Source organism: Orcinus orca, chromosome 5, assembly GCF_937001465.1.
Source record: "Orcinus orca chromosome 5, mOrcOrc1.1, whole genome shotgun sequence".
Lineage (NCBI taxonomy): Eukaryota > Metazoa > Chordata > Mammalia > Artiodactyla > Delphinidae > Orcinus > Orcinus orca.
The window spans coordinates 82,773,296-82,787,369 of NC_064563.1; the positions used below are offsets into that span (position 1 = coordinate 82,773,296).

The 14,074-nt window shown below is 40.7% G+C and overlaps 2 protein-coding genes and 1 non-coding gene across 5 annotated transcripts in view; all 3 read left to right on the forward strand.

The window, feature by feature from the left end:
• The window catches only part of RABL3 (RAB, member of RAS oncogene family like 3), a 38,871-nt gene extending 34,431 nt beyond the window's left edge, over positions 1 to 4,440 (forward strand). For all 3 annotated transcript variants that reach the window (XM_004278540.3, XM_033403319.2, XM_049710162.1), the window contains 2 exons: positions 2,517 to 2,555; positions 3,143 to 4,440. In XM_004278540.3, coding sequence (XP_004278588.1) covers positions 2,517 to 2,555; positions 3,143 to 3,208 — 105 coding nt within the window. In that variant the 3' untranslated portion in view covers positions 3,209 to 4,440. The remainder of the gene's footprint in view (positions 1 to 2,516; positions 2,556 to 3,142) is intronic.
• TRNAG-CCC (transfer RNA glycine (anticodon CCC)) lies at positions 20 to 92 on the forward strand. Its single transcript has one exon. It is a non-coding gene; the product is annotated as a tRNA-Gly (tRNA).
• Positions 4,441 to 4,588: 148 nt separating the features above from the next.
• HGD (homogentisate 1,2-dioxygenase) overlaps positions 4,589 to 14,074 on the forward strand; it is a 52,096-nt gene continuing 42,610 nt past the window's right edge. Inside the window, exons 1-3 of the mRNA XM_004278539.4 lie at positions 4,589 to 5,672; positions 6,597 to 6,707; positions 10,972 to 11,562. Of these exons, the coding sequence (XP_004278587.1) occupies positions 11,548 to 11,562 (15 nt within the window). The 5' untranslated portion in view covers positions 4,589 to 5,672; positions 6,597 to 6,707; positions 10,972 to 11,547. The remainder of the gene's footprint in view (positions 5,673 to 6,596; positions 6,708 to 10,971; positions 11,563 to 14,074) is intronic.

Below are 14,074 nucleotides of genomic sequence, written 5' to 3' on the forward strand. Positions count from 1 at the left end.
GTTTTGATAAGAGGAGACTTCCCTGGTGGTCCAGTGGTTAAGACTCTGCACTCCCAATGCAGGGGGCCCAGGTTCGATCCCTGGTCAGGGAACTAGATCCCACATGCCACAGCGAAGATCCCGCGTGCTGGCAACTAAGAGCCGATGCAGCCAAATAAATAAATAAATAATTTTTTTAAAAAATGGTTTGATAAGAGAAGGACATCGCAAGTTGAGGGCAGGGAATTATGAGCAAAATTGAAAAGCAACTTCTCTCTTGGTTTCCTAAATCACAAACAAAGTCAGGTGGATTAAGAGGTTGGCCAGGACTTCCCTGGTGGCGCAGTGGTTAAGAATCCACCTGCCAAGGCAGGGGACATGGGTTCCCTGTTCCTGGAGGATCCCACATGCCACGGAGCAACTAAGCCTGTGCACCACAACTACTGAGCCTGCACTCTACTGCCCACGAGCCACAACTCCTGAGCCCACGCGCCACAGCTATTGTAGCCAGCACGCCTAGAGCCTGTGCTCCACAACAAGAGAAGCCACCGCAATGAGAAGACCACGCACTGCAACAAAGAGTAACCCCCGCTTGCCGCAACTAGAGAAAGCCTGCGTGCAGCAACGAAGGCCCAATGCGGCCAAAAAATAATTAATTAATTAAAAAAAAAAAAAAAAAAAAAGAGGTGGGCCAGACCTCCAGACTGAGGTGGTTGCCTGAAAGCAAGGGACTTGGCAGCTAAGATATGACTTTACATCATATCTTCCAGAATTTAGTGTAAAGATTTCTTTTCCAAGGGACTTCGCTGGTGGCGCAGTGGTTAAGAATCCACCTGCCAATGTAGGGGACACGAGTTTGAGCCCTGGTCTGGGAAGATCCCACAGGCTGCAGAACAACTAAGCCCATGAGCCACAACTACTGAGCCCACGTGCTGCAACTACTGAAGCTCATGTGCCTAGAGCCCATGCTCTGCAACAAGAGAAGCCACTGCAATGAGAAGTCCATGCAGTGCAACGAAGACTAGACCCCGCTCGCTGCAACTAGAGAAAGCCCGCGTGCAGCAACAAAGACTCAAAAATTAAATTAATTAATTAATTAAAGATTTCTTTTCCAAGAGGGAATCTAATCCTCTTCCACACTCCCTTCGCTAATAGTAATTCCTAACCACTCCAGAGTAATAGAATTTTCCTGTCCTACCCTGGAGAGAGGAAGGAAAATCAGTCCTGTCATAGTTTTTGTGGTGTCAGGTATTTTAGATGGGTACTAATCATGAACCAGCTTTTCTACCTTTGAGGCCAGTGAGTCTTACCCTGAGTCTCTTGTGACTAAAAGTAACCCATCCATAGTCTCGAAGATAAAATGAATGCAGATGATATGGCTGTCAGGCCAATGAGAGCAAGCTGCTGCAGGCCTGGAAGAAGATGCTCTGCTTTATTCTGAGGAAGTTCCTAGCCTCATAATTCTAGATTCTAATGTCTTAGAGTTAATCTCCAGATAATCTGTATTCTAATCTGCTGAACTTTTCTTAATCACATGTAAAGCTCTATGTAAAGAAAATAATACTGCCTCTGTCACCATTGCAGTTTCTCAAGTGTTAAACAGAGTTCTTTTTTTTTTAAAATGTTTTTCATCATGTGAATGTAGAGAACAAATGTATGGACACCAAGGGGGGAAAGTGGCGGGGGGTGGGGGGAGGGTTGGGGGGGGGGATGAATTGGGAGATTTTGATTGACATGTATACACTAATATGTATAAAATAGATAGCTAATAAAAACCTGCTGTATAAAAAATAAATAAAATAAAATTCAAAAAAATGTTTCTCATCCTGTGAAAATATGGTGCTCTTAAACTCATTATGTTAGGGCACATATTTTGAAGGCTTCTTTTCAGTAGTGGTGATGGATTTGTACAGATACATCCACTGCTTTACCTTATTTCTCCTACTGACCAAATACAGACAATTCCGAAACTGCTGAATTAAGGGTGCAGATTAAGTCGGAAAAGAAGTTAATTGACTGCTTTTGATGTTGTCATCTGTCTCCATTAAGGACTGACAGAATTTACAACTGTGTTTACTAGAGGAATGTGGTAGTTTACTACATTATATAGACAGACTCCTCTTTAAGGAATAGGTATGCTATTGTAGTAGCAAAAGTGCTTTGCTTTTATCTTATGGATTCTGTTTGGTACCTTTTGGGGCCGACTGCTAGGGAACTTTGAGTCAAATTTGCAGCCATACACTAGGAATTGCATGGGATGTCATGTCACTCTCTGGTTATTTAGTCTTTTTTGTTGTTCATGTATTTTTTGACCTATCATTAATGCTTTTTGGAACAAGAGGCAGGCTTTTATAAAAATACTTCCACAATCCTGATCTCATTAGCACCAGATTTAACTCATTGTATTAGATGTCTGTGCTGTTGAAAAGACTCTTAATTTGGGTATATACCTTTTAGTGCCATTAGTGGCCATTGCAGTTACTACCTTTTCAAGGTATATGTGCTAAGCCCTTAAAATCTTTATTTGTTTTTCACAGGTCATAGAGAAGAGATACTTTTTAAGAGATGGTAATCAGGTCTGTATCTATCTTTTCTTGATAAAATGATTTCTTAAAATTGGAGAGAGGTTTGACTTATTTGAAATTTATTTCCAAATTTGCTTTTGAAATTTTTTTTAAAACTTGGGGTCGGGGGAGTCCTTTGTAGGCCCAAGCAACTGACTTTCTTCTGTCCTGTTAAATACAAAAGAAAAAATCAGATCAAGGGAAAATAAGAGTCTAAGAAACAAAAAGAATCCAGAGATAAGGTTACATTATAAAATAATAGAATTGCTTGAGACTCCAAAGGCATATATCCAGAGTCTATCACAATGCAAATAATTCATATAAAAGTCCAATAGGTGAATATTATGAGATTCACCGCCATCCTGTCTGATTTAGATGGCACTATCACCAATTGCTTGGCAAATGTTTTTCATTTTGGTAGAATTTATTTTTATTATTTAATCTGCTGTGGTTTTCGGAGTAAAACCGCAGAAAGATAGTTCTTTAAAGAACAACAGCCCAACATACAGAAACAGAAAATAAGGAGAACATTTTAAAGGCTATTAGCATTTGAACTCTGCCTGCTTGAGTGCTAATATAATTATCTTTCTTGCCTACAGATTCCAGGCTTTCCTGATCGAAAAAGGTTTGGGGGAGGAACATTAAAGAGCTTACATTATGACTGAATTACACTCATCCTTTGAAGAGTAAGCAAGCAGTGGCAGTTTTTCACAGCTTTCTTCTTGCTGTGTCAGTTATTAATGTCTCAGGCTTTTAACGAAATCATCTTAAAATGCCACCCTTCAGCCTCACCCTTTAATGGAAAACTGAAAGGAAGTAACAGCGTGGGAAGTCCAAACTTTGTCCCCATTCTCTCTGTTCCTCACCTTTCTGTCCCTGTTTATAGATTATATAAAAGCCTTGTGGAAATACGAGATGTCAAAATGATGCAGTAAATGAGCAGCGACAGAATGCTGCAGAGAAAATTTACTCTTGCCCAGAACTGGAGGGTTTTTATGGGTCTGTAATTTTCCCACACTCCTTGCTGAAGGCTTAATTAAGTACTTCAAAAATGTATCTCCTTCAAAAATGTATCTCTATTGTTTTACCTTCTGAGGGGAAAGGTTATGTTAACCGGCCCTGAGTTGTCCACCCCAAACACTCTGTCATTTTCAAAGAAGCAAAATGGTGTTATTTAACTGCCTCCACCTTCATCACACAAAAGGATGCCTAATAATAGCAACCGTTGTCTCTCTCTCCTCTCCTTTGCAAATGGCTCAGTGGCTGGAAGAGGCGGACTAATAGCTGGAGTTAAATATAAATAGATTAATAATACATAGAGAACAGCAGTACCAGAAAAGAAGAATTATGCGAGAAATTGACAGCTCACTAAATCCTTCACTCTTTAGGTTACAGCTGTCTGCACCCTCTTACTGTTTTCTGTTTGGAAATAGGTAGGGTGAAATCTAAGACCTGCACAAGGGCAGTAAGAGAGATTTACAGCCTCTTCAGTTTTTATTTTTATTTTTGAAGGAAAGATCAACTCCTAAAATGTCCCTTAACTATAATCCGTAAACTAAGAATATTATTCTTTGTGTCAACAATGTATTTATGGAGAGAAGTAAAAATAACTTCCACAGCAACACATTTACATGAATTATGGACTAGGATTCTTGGATTTCATAATCCAAAATTGGGGGGGGGTGTATATGCATAATTGTTCATCACTACTTTTTTTACCCATCTTTTTTGCTCGTGTAATTGCCTTTGCCCCAGTCTTTGTTAATATATAAACCTGTTTTACGAAAACTGTAATTTGCTGCCTTATTCAACAACTCCTTTTCACATGTATTCTTCTCTCTAGGAGGTCTCTGCACTCCTGATTTTGCTCCATATTAAAGTATAATAATAATAAGTACACAGTTTCAGCTTCTCATTTTAAAACTAGGGGAAAAAACCACTAAAATCTCTTTCTATTCCATACTTTGGAAATCAAGGTGTGCTGAAAGAGGATATTAAAATGATGATGTTAGAGAGTGCTTTTAGAAAGTCTGTCTTAGGAATTTGGCAAGGGATTTTAAAGCACTTTTCATCAGCTAGAATTTTCTCCAGTCTTTCTTCACATCCTCCCCCACAAGAGTTAGCCCTGATTTCTTTTTTGACATAAAGGAGAGCTATGCAAATCAGGATCTGTATGTGGAATTTGGCACAAGTATTTTGTGACAGTGGCTGTGCAGTTAAGAAGTAGAAACCAAATGCATATGCAGAAGACCTAAACCAACTGAAGCTCTTTGTATTCCTCTTTTAAAAAATAAATCAATAACCCTTAATTAGAAAGGAGATCTATTCCAATTTCTCTATTTTCTCCCTTATTAAAAAATAAGATGAAAATAACCTATCACTGATGGCTTCAGGGTCAATCTTGAAAAATTAACAATACTCAACTTCATTTGTTCTTGCTATCAGGCTTGACTCCTGAATTACAGTTTTCTAAGAAAAAATGATTTTAATCATCTAAGGTAAGTTTGTTGCAGCATTAGTAGCAGCAAAATAAGGTTGTTGGCCAAAGTGAATGTTATTAGCCAGAGTTCTTCAAAAAGAATCTTTTGAAGCATAAGTTTTGCTAAGACTTCCTGAAACCTGCTCATAAAAATTGCTTTTAGGTAATAATAAGTTTAAATACCAAATACTTCCTAAAAAGTGTTAATTAAAGCTTTAATTTTCTTACTTTCTTGATGGAACAAATTGCTACCTATAAGAGAACTTTTTTTTTTCCCCTGTTGTGATTCAGATGTCTAACCAACGTTCTTACTCACTGTGGAGGCAACCAGATATGAAGATCTGTAGCCACTCATCTGTCCCCCAGGCGGCTTAGTTGGAATCCAACTAAGGATTTGGGTTGGTCTCTCTACCTTAGTGCTCTAGAGAGAGAGCCACTCCCAAAGGGGTTGATCCATATCAGCTTTACTCAGGTTCTCAAAAGTCCCTGAACTTGGGACATCTATGATATAATCCAGGTGCCGTGACACTGCTGTTTTTCTCCATTCTGGAAGTGGACTGCATAGAACTGATGTGCTGGGCCATCGGACTGAGGTGAAGAGCTCCTAACCACTGCCATAATCAGAGCTTCTGAGTCTTCATTTCAACAGGGTATGCTTTAGCACCCAACCTAGGTAGGGCCTTATATGGGTATCTAAATGTTGGTTTAATTGAAATTTTTAAAGCACAGGTAGCATCTATTTTAAGAAGTTTGAAGTCTAACAGGATGTCTGCATTGATTTAACATCTGTTAAAATTCAAAGGAGGATACTCTGGGGGAAGGAGGAGTAGGAAGTTAAAAAATTCATTTCTCCATAGTCCCAAAACTGAGTTAAATTACTGTGGTAGAAGAGGAAGGGTTTCGGGAGATCTAGCACTGGGAGAACCCTGAGCCTCACATATTCCCCAGTATGTTTGCCTAATGCAGAATTGGAGTTGGAGCCTGCCAGCGCTGCTCCATAGAGTAGGAAAAGGATCCAACTTTGAGTAACAATTAATAAGCACCTACATTTAAGGACTCAAAGCAATGGCTTTCAAACTCAAAAGTGTATGGAAGTCCTCTGAAGTGCTTGTTTAAAATGCAGATTCCAGGATTTCTTCTGCCCCCCCTCGCCCAATTCTATGTATATGGGATAGAGCCAGGATTTTGTATTTTTAACAGGCAAACCAGGTGATTTTGATGCAGGTAGCTCAGGATCCACCCTTTGAAAAAAATAAACCCATATCAAAAACGTAGGGAACACATGGATTGTAGACTCTACCTTATGGCACCGTTATAGCAGAGTTCATCAGAGTTCATGATCGCCCCTTAATGAACTAAGTAAGCCACTCCTCCCTCCCAAGGCTACACATGCCACAGCAATCGTAGCGTGATTGTCACATCCTCTATTGGCAAAACAGGAAATATTTGTCTTCGATGTACTGCTACCCATTTTTAATACTAGCACTTTCTACCCTCTGGGTATATCTATTTCTAATGAAATGCCTTGCCATCTTATACATAGCCCCTCTCTTATACCACATTTGTTTTCTCAGCTGGCCAACCACTAAGCTTTACCAAGATCATCAATAAGTAAAGGTGAAGAATGAAACCCCTAAACTTCAACAAAGATGTAAAATCTTGTTCAGTACCATCAAATATATCAGGTAATCTATCAGTTTCATTTTTTTCTTGGAGACATCGGTCCTGAAGTCCTCCGTCCTCTAACTGCACTCTGGAGTGATTGCTCTCTAGGCCTGCCACTTGCCCTTCACATTACTCTGTAATAATCCCCAGTTTCCTAGATGTAATATTTTCCATTTTCTTGGTGTGGATCAGTGGTCTTCCAACTGGGATGTGTGGAAGAATCTCTTCCAAGAGGTACATGGGCACGGATAGTTTTAAGGGAATCATTTTTCAGATCACGAATTCTCATATGAATGTATCTTTGTTAAGATTGATCTGCTTGTGAAGCAGCTCGCGCTGGCTCTTATTTACCACCTCTACTTTCCCAATTGCCCTTTTCCCACTACAGAAAAAGAGCATCTCACTACTAGTGCAATAGAAATACGGCATATTGCCCAGGGGTGTAAATGTCTTCTGGATGCCAACAAAGGGACAATTCTGAATATTAGTTTTATTTAAGGATTTTGTCTGTTCCACTCCTCACAATTACAAAAAAAAAAAAAAAATGCAGAGCTCTTAAGGAAGAGCTCCTGAGAACAAAGCAAAGAGCTTTGGTAGGAAACATCCAAGGCTGTGGCACATTCTTTCATGTCAAGTCTTCTTGCCTGGTCTATCAAAATATCAAAATAACATTTACATCAAAAATAATTATACAAGCAAAGGTATATAAAATTAACATTTTTATTTTCCTAACCCTTTCTGAGTAAATGAGTTAGACAAAGCACCTCCAAGTGAAAGGGTAACAGTTAAAGTCACTGATTCCAATAGCTGGGTAACAAAGCCTTTTCCAATCAGGTTTCCAATTATTTGCTTGCAACAAAATTGAAGAAGAACCAACCTGAGTTATTGACTGATAGGTCATTAAAATAATGTTTAATGATAGGTCAGTATGTGATTTTTGGTATTTAATTCAGAAGGAATTTGAGTGCTACCATAACAAAATCCCTTCCATTCATAACTGCTTATTTATGTGAACAAATTTTCTCAACATTTATGTCTAAAAAAGCAAAAAATAGGATTAAATGATGCTGAATCCTGTGTCATTCTAGAAATAAGAATTATTCATGGATATTTGAATTAATGTGGGAGGGAGCCATCTACCTCATTAAAAGAAGCACTTCCAGAAAGACTTTGCCTTTTATATTTAATAATTATTGATCAAAATGTATAGTATTTATGGGACACTGTCCTAGAGAAGAATCCTCCAGTGTCCTGTCTGGAGGGTAAAACACTTGCTGATAGCATTCTGGAAATGCAATTGGAGAAGGAAGCTGGAGATTTTATCATCACTACACTTGGTTTTGGTCCTACTCCCCACTCCCTGATGTTTGTGAGTCCAGAGCTTCTGCAGAGAGTAAACCTATCTTGTGCTAGAATCCAGAGGTGGCAGGTATCTGGTGTCTCCAATTTCTGGTCCTTTTCAAGTTCTTCTCTTCACCTGTTCCCCATATCATTCGCTGAATCCCTCTCCCTCTGCCTGGCTTTTGGCATCTTTGTTCTTATTGCTCACCACTTTGATACTGTGACTCTGCTCTGGTCCAGTATATGTTTGCCTTGTTCCTGCACACAACCTGCTTCTTCCACTGGGTGTCTTTTTATTTTTATTTTTTTGCGGTATGTGGGCCTCTCGCTCTTGTGGCCTCTCCCGTTGCGGAGCACAGGCTCCGGACGCGCAGGCTCAGCGGCCATGGCTCACGGGCCTAGCCGCTCTGCAGCATGTGGGATCTTCCCGGACCTGGCACAAACCCGTGTCCCCTGCATTGGCAGGCAGACTCTCAACCACTGCACCAACAGGGAAGCCCTAGGTGTCTTTTTGAATGCTAATCACCCTGCCTAGAAGTTCCCCTCTTTCCCCTGCTTTAAATGTCTGCCAAAACTCCCCTTTCTGGAAGCCTTCCCTCACTAGGCTCCTCCACTCTGTTTCCGTCAGTGCCCTAAAAACAGGTCTTTGAATGCACTGCACTTCTCTGTCTTTGTGTACAATCCTCCCTCTCCTCAGTGCCCTATCCAACTCTTACTCTGTGTGACTTGGCTCAGCTATCATCTCCTCAGGGAGCTAGTCAGAGCTCTGTGGTTCCTAGTCCCTCCCATAGCACCCTGACTCTTTCTTGTCACAGCATACATGGCACTCCGTTGTAATGGCCTGTTTATTGGTCAGTCTTCTCCAGCATGCACCCTCCTACAGGACCAGACTCTCAATCATTTCTGTATCCCCCCACACCTCACAGGGCCTGGTACATAGCAGGTCCCCAATAATTGTAAAATAAATAAATAAGTGTGTGATTAGATTAAAATAGAAAGTCATCAGACATAGACTCAGAGCTATGTGTTCTATATTTTATTTATTCTCATTTCTCCTGTGTGTGTGTATGGCACAGTACCTGGCACATAGTGGTTACAAAGCAAATACTCGTTTTCTTGAATTATTGTTACAAAAACAGAAGAAGACGGGAAATAAAGTGAACCCACTTGGGAGAAATCTCTAAATAGGGAATTGATAGGTTTATTCAATTTTAAATATTTTCAGGCCCCTCAAAATAATTTTCATCCAGTCAAGGATCTGTTACCACTTTCTTACTCTTTCAGAAATCTCTCACACCTTAGGAAGGAACTGAAACACCTCTTAAATCTGCCTTCAAAGCTGATTTGGAAAGAACATATAAAGTTTATGGAAAAACAAAGCAGTAAAGCTTTTCCTTTGTCGTTTATTGGTTCCCATCCATTTTTCCCCCTAATCACCAAAGCCTAACTTCTATGATCAATAGAGATTCAAGACCCAATGTACTCATAAACTCAGATATGCAAGAAATATTTTTCTTGAATTCACTTTTGATTTTGAGTCTGCATACTGCAGGAATAATAAAAACTTAGCCTCAGTAAAGCTAGGGTTTACACCCCCCTTTCTCCCAGGTTTGCATATAAATTCCAGGGAAGCTTATATAATACCACAATGTCAGTTGTCTATGCTGACATATGCTGAGATGTGCTATAAACTCCCTGGTCTGCAGGCATCAATCCACACAGTTTGCTACCAGCCTGTCACTTGTTTATATCAACATGGCTCCTTTGGCCTGGTCCTTTCTGTGCTAACACCTCAGACACAGGCAAATCATTCTGCTGCTACTGCAGTACGCTGGAGCCTGGGGACCTCTGGAGGTTGCTTAGACCCCTTTATCTAAAGCAGAATGTGTCAAACTGGCAGCCCATAGTCATTCACACCTACATGCATGTTTCTTGACATAATTGTATCAGTTATCTATCACCGCTGAACAAAACACCCCAATATTTAATGGCATAAAATATGTCATTCTATTTGCTCACAATTTTGTGGGTCAGCAGTTTGGGCTAGGTTTAGCTGGTGGTTCTCCTGCTGATCTCACCTGGGATCACGTACGTGTCTGCAGTCATCTGGCAGCCACATTGCCTCATTCACACATCTGGCAGCTAGTGCTGGGCTGTTGAGTGCCTGGACCTCTTGGTCTCATTCTCAAGGAGGCTAGCCTGACTTCTCTGAATGGTGGTCTCAAGTAGCAAGAAATGGGCAAATCATAAGGCACAGCATTTTTCAAACCTGTGCTTGTGTTGTGTTTGCTATTAGCCAAAGTAAGATTCAAGGAGGTAAGTAAAAGACTCCGTCTCATTTTGGGAGGAGCAGCAAAGTCACATTGCAAAGGGGCATACATACAAGGATGAAAGGAATCTGTGGGCATTATTTGCAATCTATTACAATGGCTTCATTCATTCATTCATTCATCCATTCACTTGTTTAAGTTGCCAATGTTTAAAAATTGGAGCTTCGTGTATAAAAGTCATATCTTAAAAAATCACCTAGCCTACTTTACCCATTTACACTTCCTGCCTGTTCTGCTGCACCTGAGTTTATGATAATAAAGCCTAGTTTAAAAGATTGTTTTTGTGAAATTAAATGAGGTAATGTCTGTGGGAAAATCTGGCATGAACAAGCTCTCGATATATGGTTTCTTCCTTCCTGAATTCCATTAGCCATGAAGTTGATACCTGACCATGGCTAAGGAGAGTAGCCAAGATGAAGGACAAGGGAGTCATGGAAAAGGTGGCTGGAAAGTAATCCCTTGGTCTCTTTCTAGAGAGGTACAGGCATTAGGAAATAAGATTCTTAAAGAATTTATAAGAACACTAAATACATTTAAGAAATTAAGAGGAGCAATAGTAAATATCTCAGTTTGCTTTAAGCGAAGTGCTTCAGGCTCTGAACTGTTCACCCAGCTCATCCCTGGGAGCAGGTATGGAGAGCTGTCCAGACCCTGTCCCTGCTTCAGGTAGCTGCGTGAAAACGCCTGTGTCACAGCACGGATCATTTCCTCACTGCTCTCCAGAGAGTGAACACTCCACCCTGTTCCTTCCCAGCCTCAGTCGGGACTGAGTGGAGAAGCCTCTACCTCACACAGCAGGCCCTAACTGCCACAGTTCCTTCTGCAGAGAGCTATAAATTCTCTGCCTTTAGTCATAAGCCTCTTTCTTTTAACTGGAACAAATCATTGGTCAACATTTACCTCAGGTGAAGAGGAGACAGGCCTCTGCAAACTTCAGAAACAGCCCGGGTTTCAAAACCAAAGACAGTTGTGTAAGCAGTTTGGAAACAAGCATGCTGGACTTTCTCCCTAGTGTAGCAGTTAGGAAACGCTTGTGGCTAGTTTGAGCGACCAGCTGACCAGCGAGCACAGTGAAGCAGTAGAATAACAACATCCAGAGGTGATTTGAAGGAGAAACAGAAGCATTTTGACTTCATACCCTCTCTGAGCCTGGGTTTCCTGAAATCGCCACACCTGCAGCAGAAGGAAAATGGCAGAGTTGAAGGTAAGAAACTATCTGGCCACTTCGCTGTGGCTTCTTCAGCCACAACTCATGGAAGTGTCTGAGAATTCCAGAGCTTCAGAGTCAGAAAGAACTTAGAGAGGCCCTCGTCCAAGCTGTTGTGTTCAGAGGCTTCGCTGTGGTGTCCGTAAGCATGGCTGGGGCTGGGGGATGATAAAGAAAAGAGATGACGGCCTAACTGTCCATCTCTTGCCTAGCTTTTTTCATATATTGTCTTGGGAATCTGTAGATGTCATAAGGGCTCTCCTCCACCATGGACAGACATGTTTCTCACTGTGTCTGTTTGCCAGCCCCTACTCTCCCACACCTTCCTGATGCTGCAGCTTCCTGGACAGCCTCCAGCCAACCAATTAGGCATGTTTAATCTATTCAGTTATTTTGAGGCTCACAATCAGCGCTTGGCCAGTAGAAACCCTAGCACTTCCTCTAGGAAATAATTCCTTTTATTATTTAATCTTCGATTGAAAAATATGTGTGGGTTATGTGGTACTAATGAATTAACTCATAATCTTCAAAGTAAATCTGGAGGTAGCCACTTTACCATTAAGGAAAATAAAGTTTTGAGAGATTAAGTGACTTGCCCAAGGTCACTGCTGATAGGTGATAGAGACTGGATTAGAAATTGGGTTTGTCTGAATCCATGCCCAGGCTCCAAAAGGAGCTTTAGTAGCATCTGCTAGACTGAGTGCCTCAAGGCCAATGTCTAAAACTATGCCTAGTGTCCACCCCAGGCTGGCATCAGTGCCCAACACATGCATGTGGACCTGAGTAGAACTGCCCAGAATCTTGACTCAAGCCAAGTGTGCCAGACTCCAGGCTTCTTTCCAGGGTTTGAGCACTTTCTGAATGCCCTTCAACTGATGCTGAGTTTGAAAATCAAACATCTCCCTAATTAACAGGGGTCCTAAAACCACTCAACACCGAAGTAAAAGAGTTTGCTTCTTTATGCCTGATCAAGAGTTAGAAAGACTGAGAAAGAATTCTCATTCTTTCATTCGGCAAATATTATATGTTAATACATGATGCCACGAATTAACATAGGAAAGGAACTGAATCTGGACTAGGTGGAGCCCAGAGAAACTCCTTGAAGGAGGCAGTTCCTAAGCTGAGTCTTAGGAGAGACGTAGAAATTGACTTCACTGAAAAGGGGCTAGAGGAAACAAGTGCAAAGGCACAGCACACACAGAAAGCCCTGCATGTTCTGGGATCCAAGAGTTAAATTTGGGTTGCTGCAGGGACAGCCAAGATGAGATACCCAGGATGTGGTCAGATGTATGGATCTGGATCTCAGGGGAAGGGGTAGAGCTAGGAGAATAGATATGGGAGGTCATCATATCAATGGTGGTAGTTGAAGTCTTAGAAGAGGGGGAGTGCATAAAAACTTCATTTCCTGATGAAAAGGCTATGGGGAAGTTCAGCAGGGGTGGAAACATCCTTACCATTTATAAATAAATTATATCTAAAATCCTATCCTGCTGAAATTTTTGAGCAACTTATTATGCACAGCACCAGCACACCAACGTAAATTGCATGCTGCTCTTTGTTCTCAATTTCAAAGGCATTTTCCCCAGCCTGCTGTCTAATCTCTGCAAGGAAAGGTTAGCTCTACAGATCACAAATCCAAACACAGAAAGCCAGATTGCATCACTCTAATCAATACACACTATAAGTTAAAAAAAAAATTTCTCTTTTATTTCTTCCTTTTAATGGATATGTCAACACAAAGCCTCAAATGAAATCACATTAACATAAAAGCAGCACAACTGGGGGAAGAAAGTTCAAAAGATAAAATAGTAAAATTAAATTTTAAATGAACCACCCAATGTTCTTAAGTCTTCTACAAGTCCACTTCTACAAGTCTTGATTTCTTCATTTCTAAAAAAGAGAGCTGTTTAACATGCAGACTTCGGGCCCCAGCACCAAATATTTTGATTCACTAGGTATGGGTCTGTTTTTAACAAGCTTTGGGGGTGATTCTAATTAGCCAGAGATGGGACCCCCTGGTCTACATAATTATTGTATTCATTTCCTGTTTCTGTTGTAACAAATTACCACAAATTTAGTGGCTTAAAATGACCAAATTTATTTTCTTACAGTTCTGGAGGTCAGAAGTCTGAAATCAGTTTCACTGGGCTTAAAGTCAAGGTGTTGGCTGGTTCCTTTTGAAGACTCAAGGGGAGAATCCATTTCCCTGCATTTCCAGCTTCTAGAAGTTGCCTGCATTTCTTGACTTATGGTCCCTTTCACCATCTTCAAAGTGCATCACTCATCTCTGCTTCCATCATCACATCACCTTTTCCTCTTTTATAATCAAATCTTCCTCTACCTCCCTCCCTTACGAATACTTATGATTACATTTAGGGCGCACCCAAAGAATCCAGGACATCTCCCCATCTCAAGATCCTTAACTTAATCACATCTGCAAAGTCTCTTTTGCTATATAAGGGAACACTCACAAGTTCCAGGGATTAAGACATAGATATCTTTGGGGCAT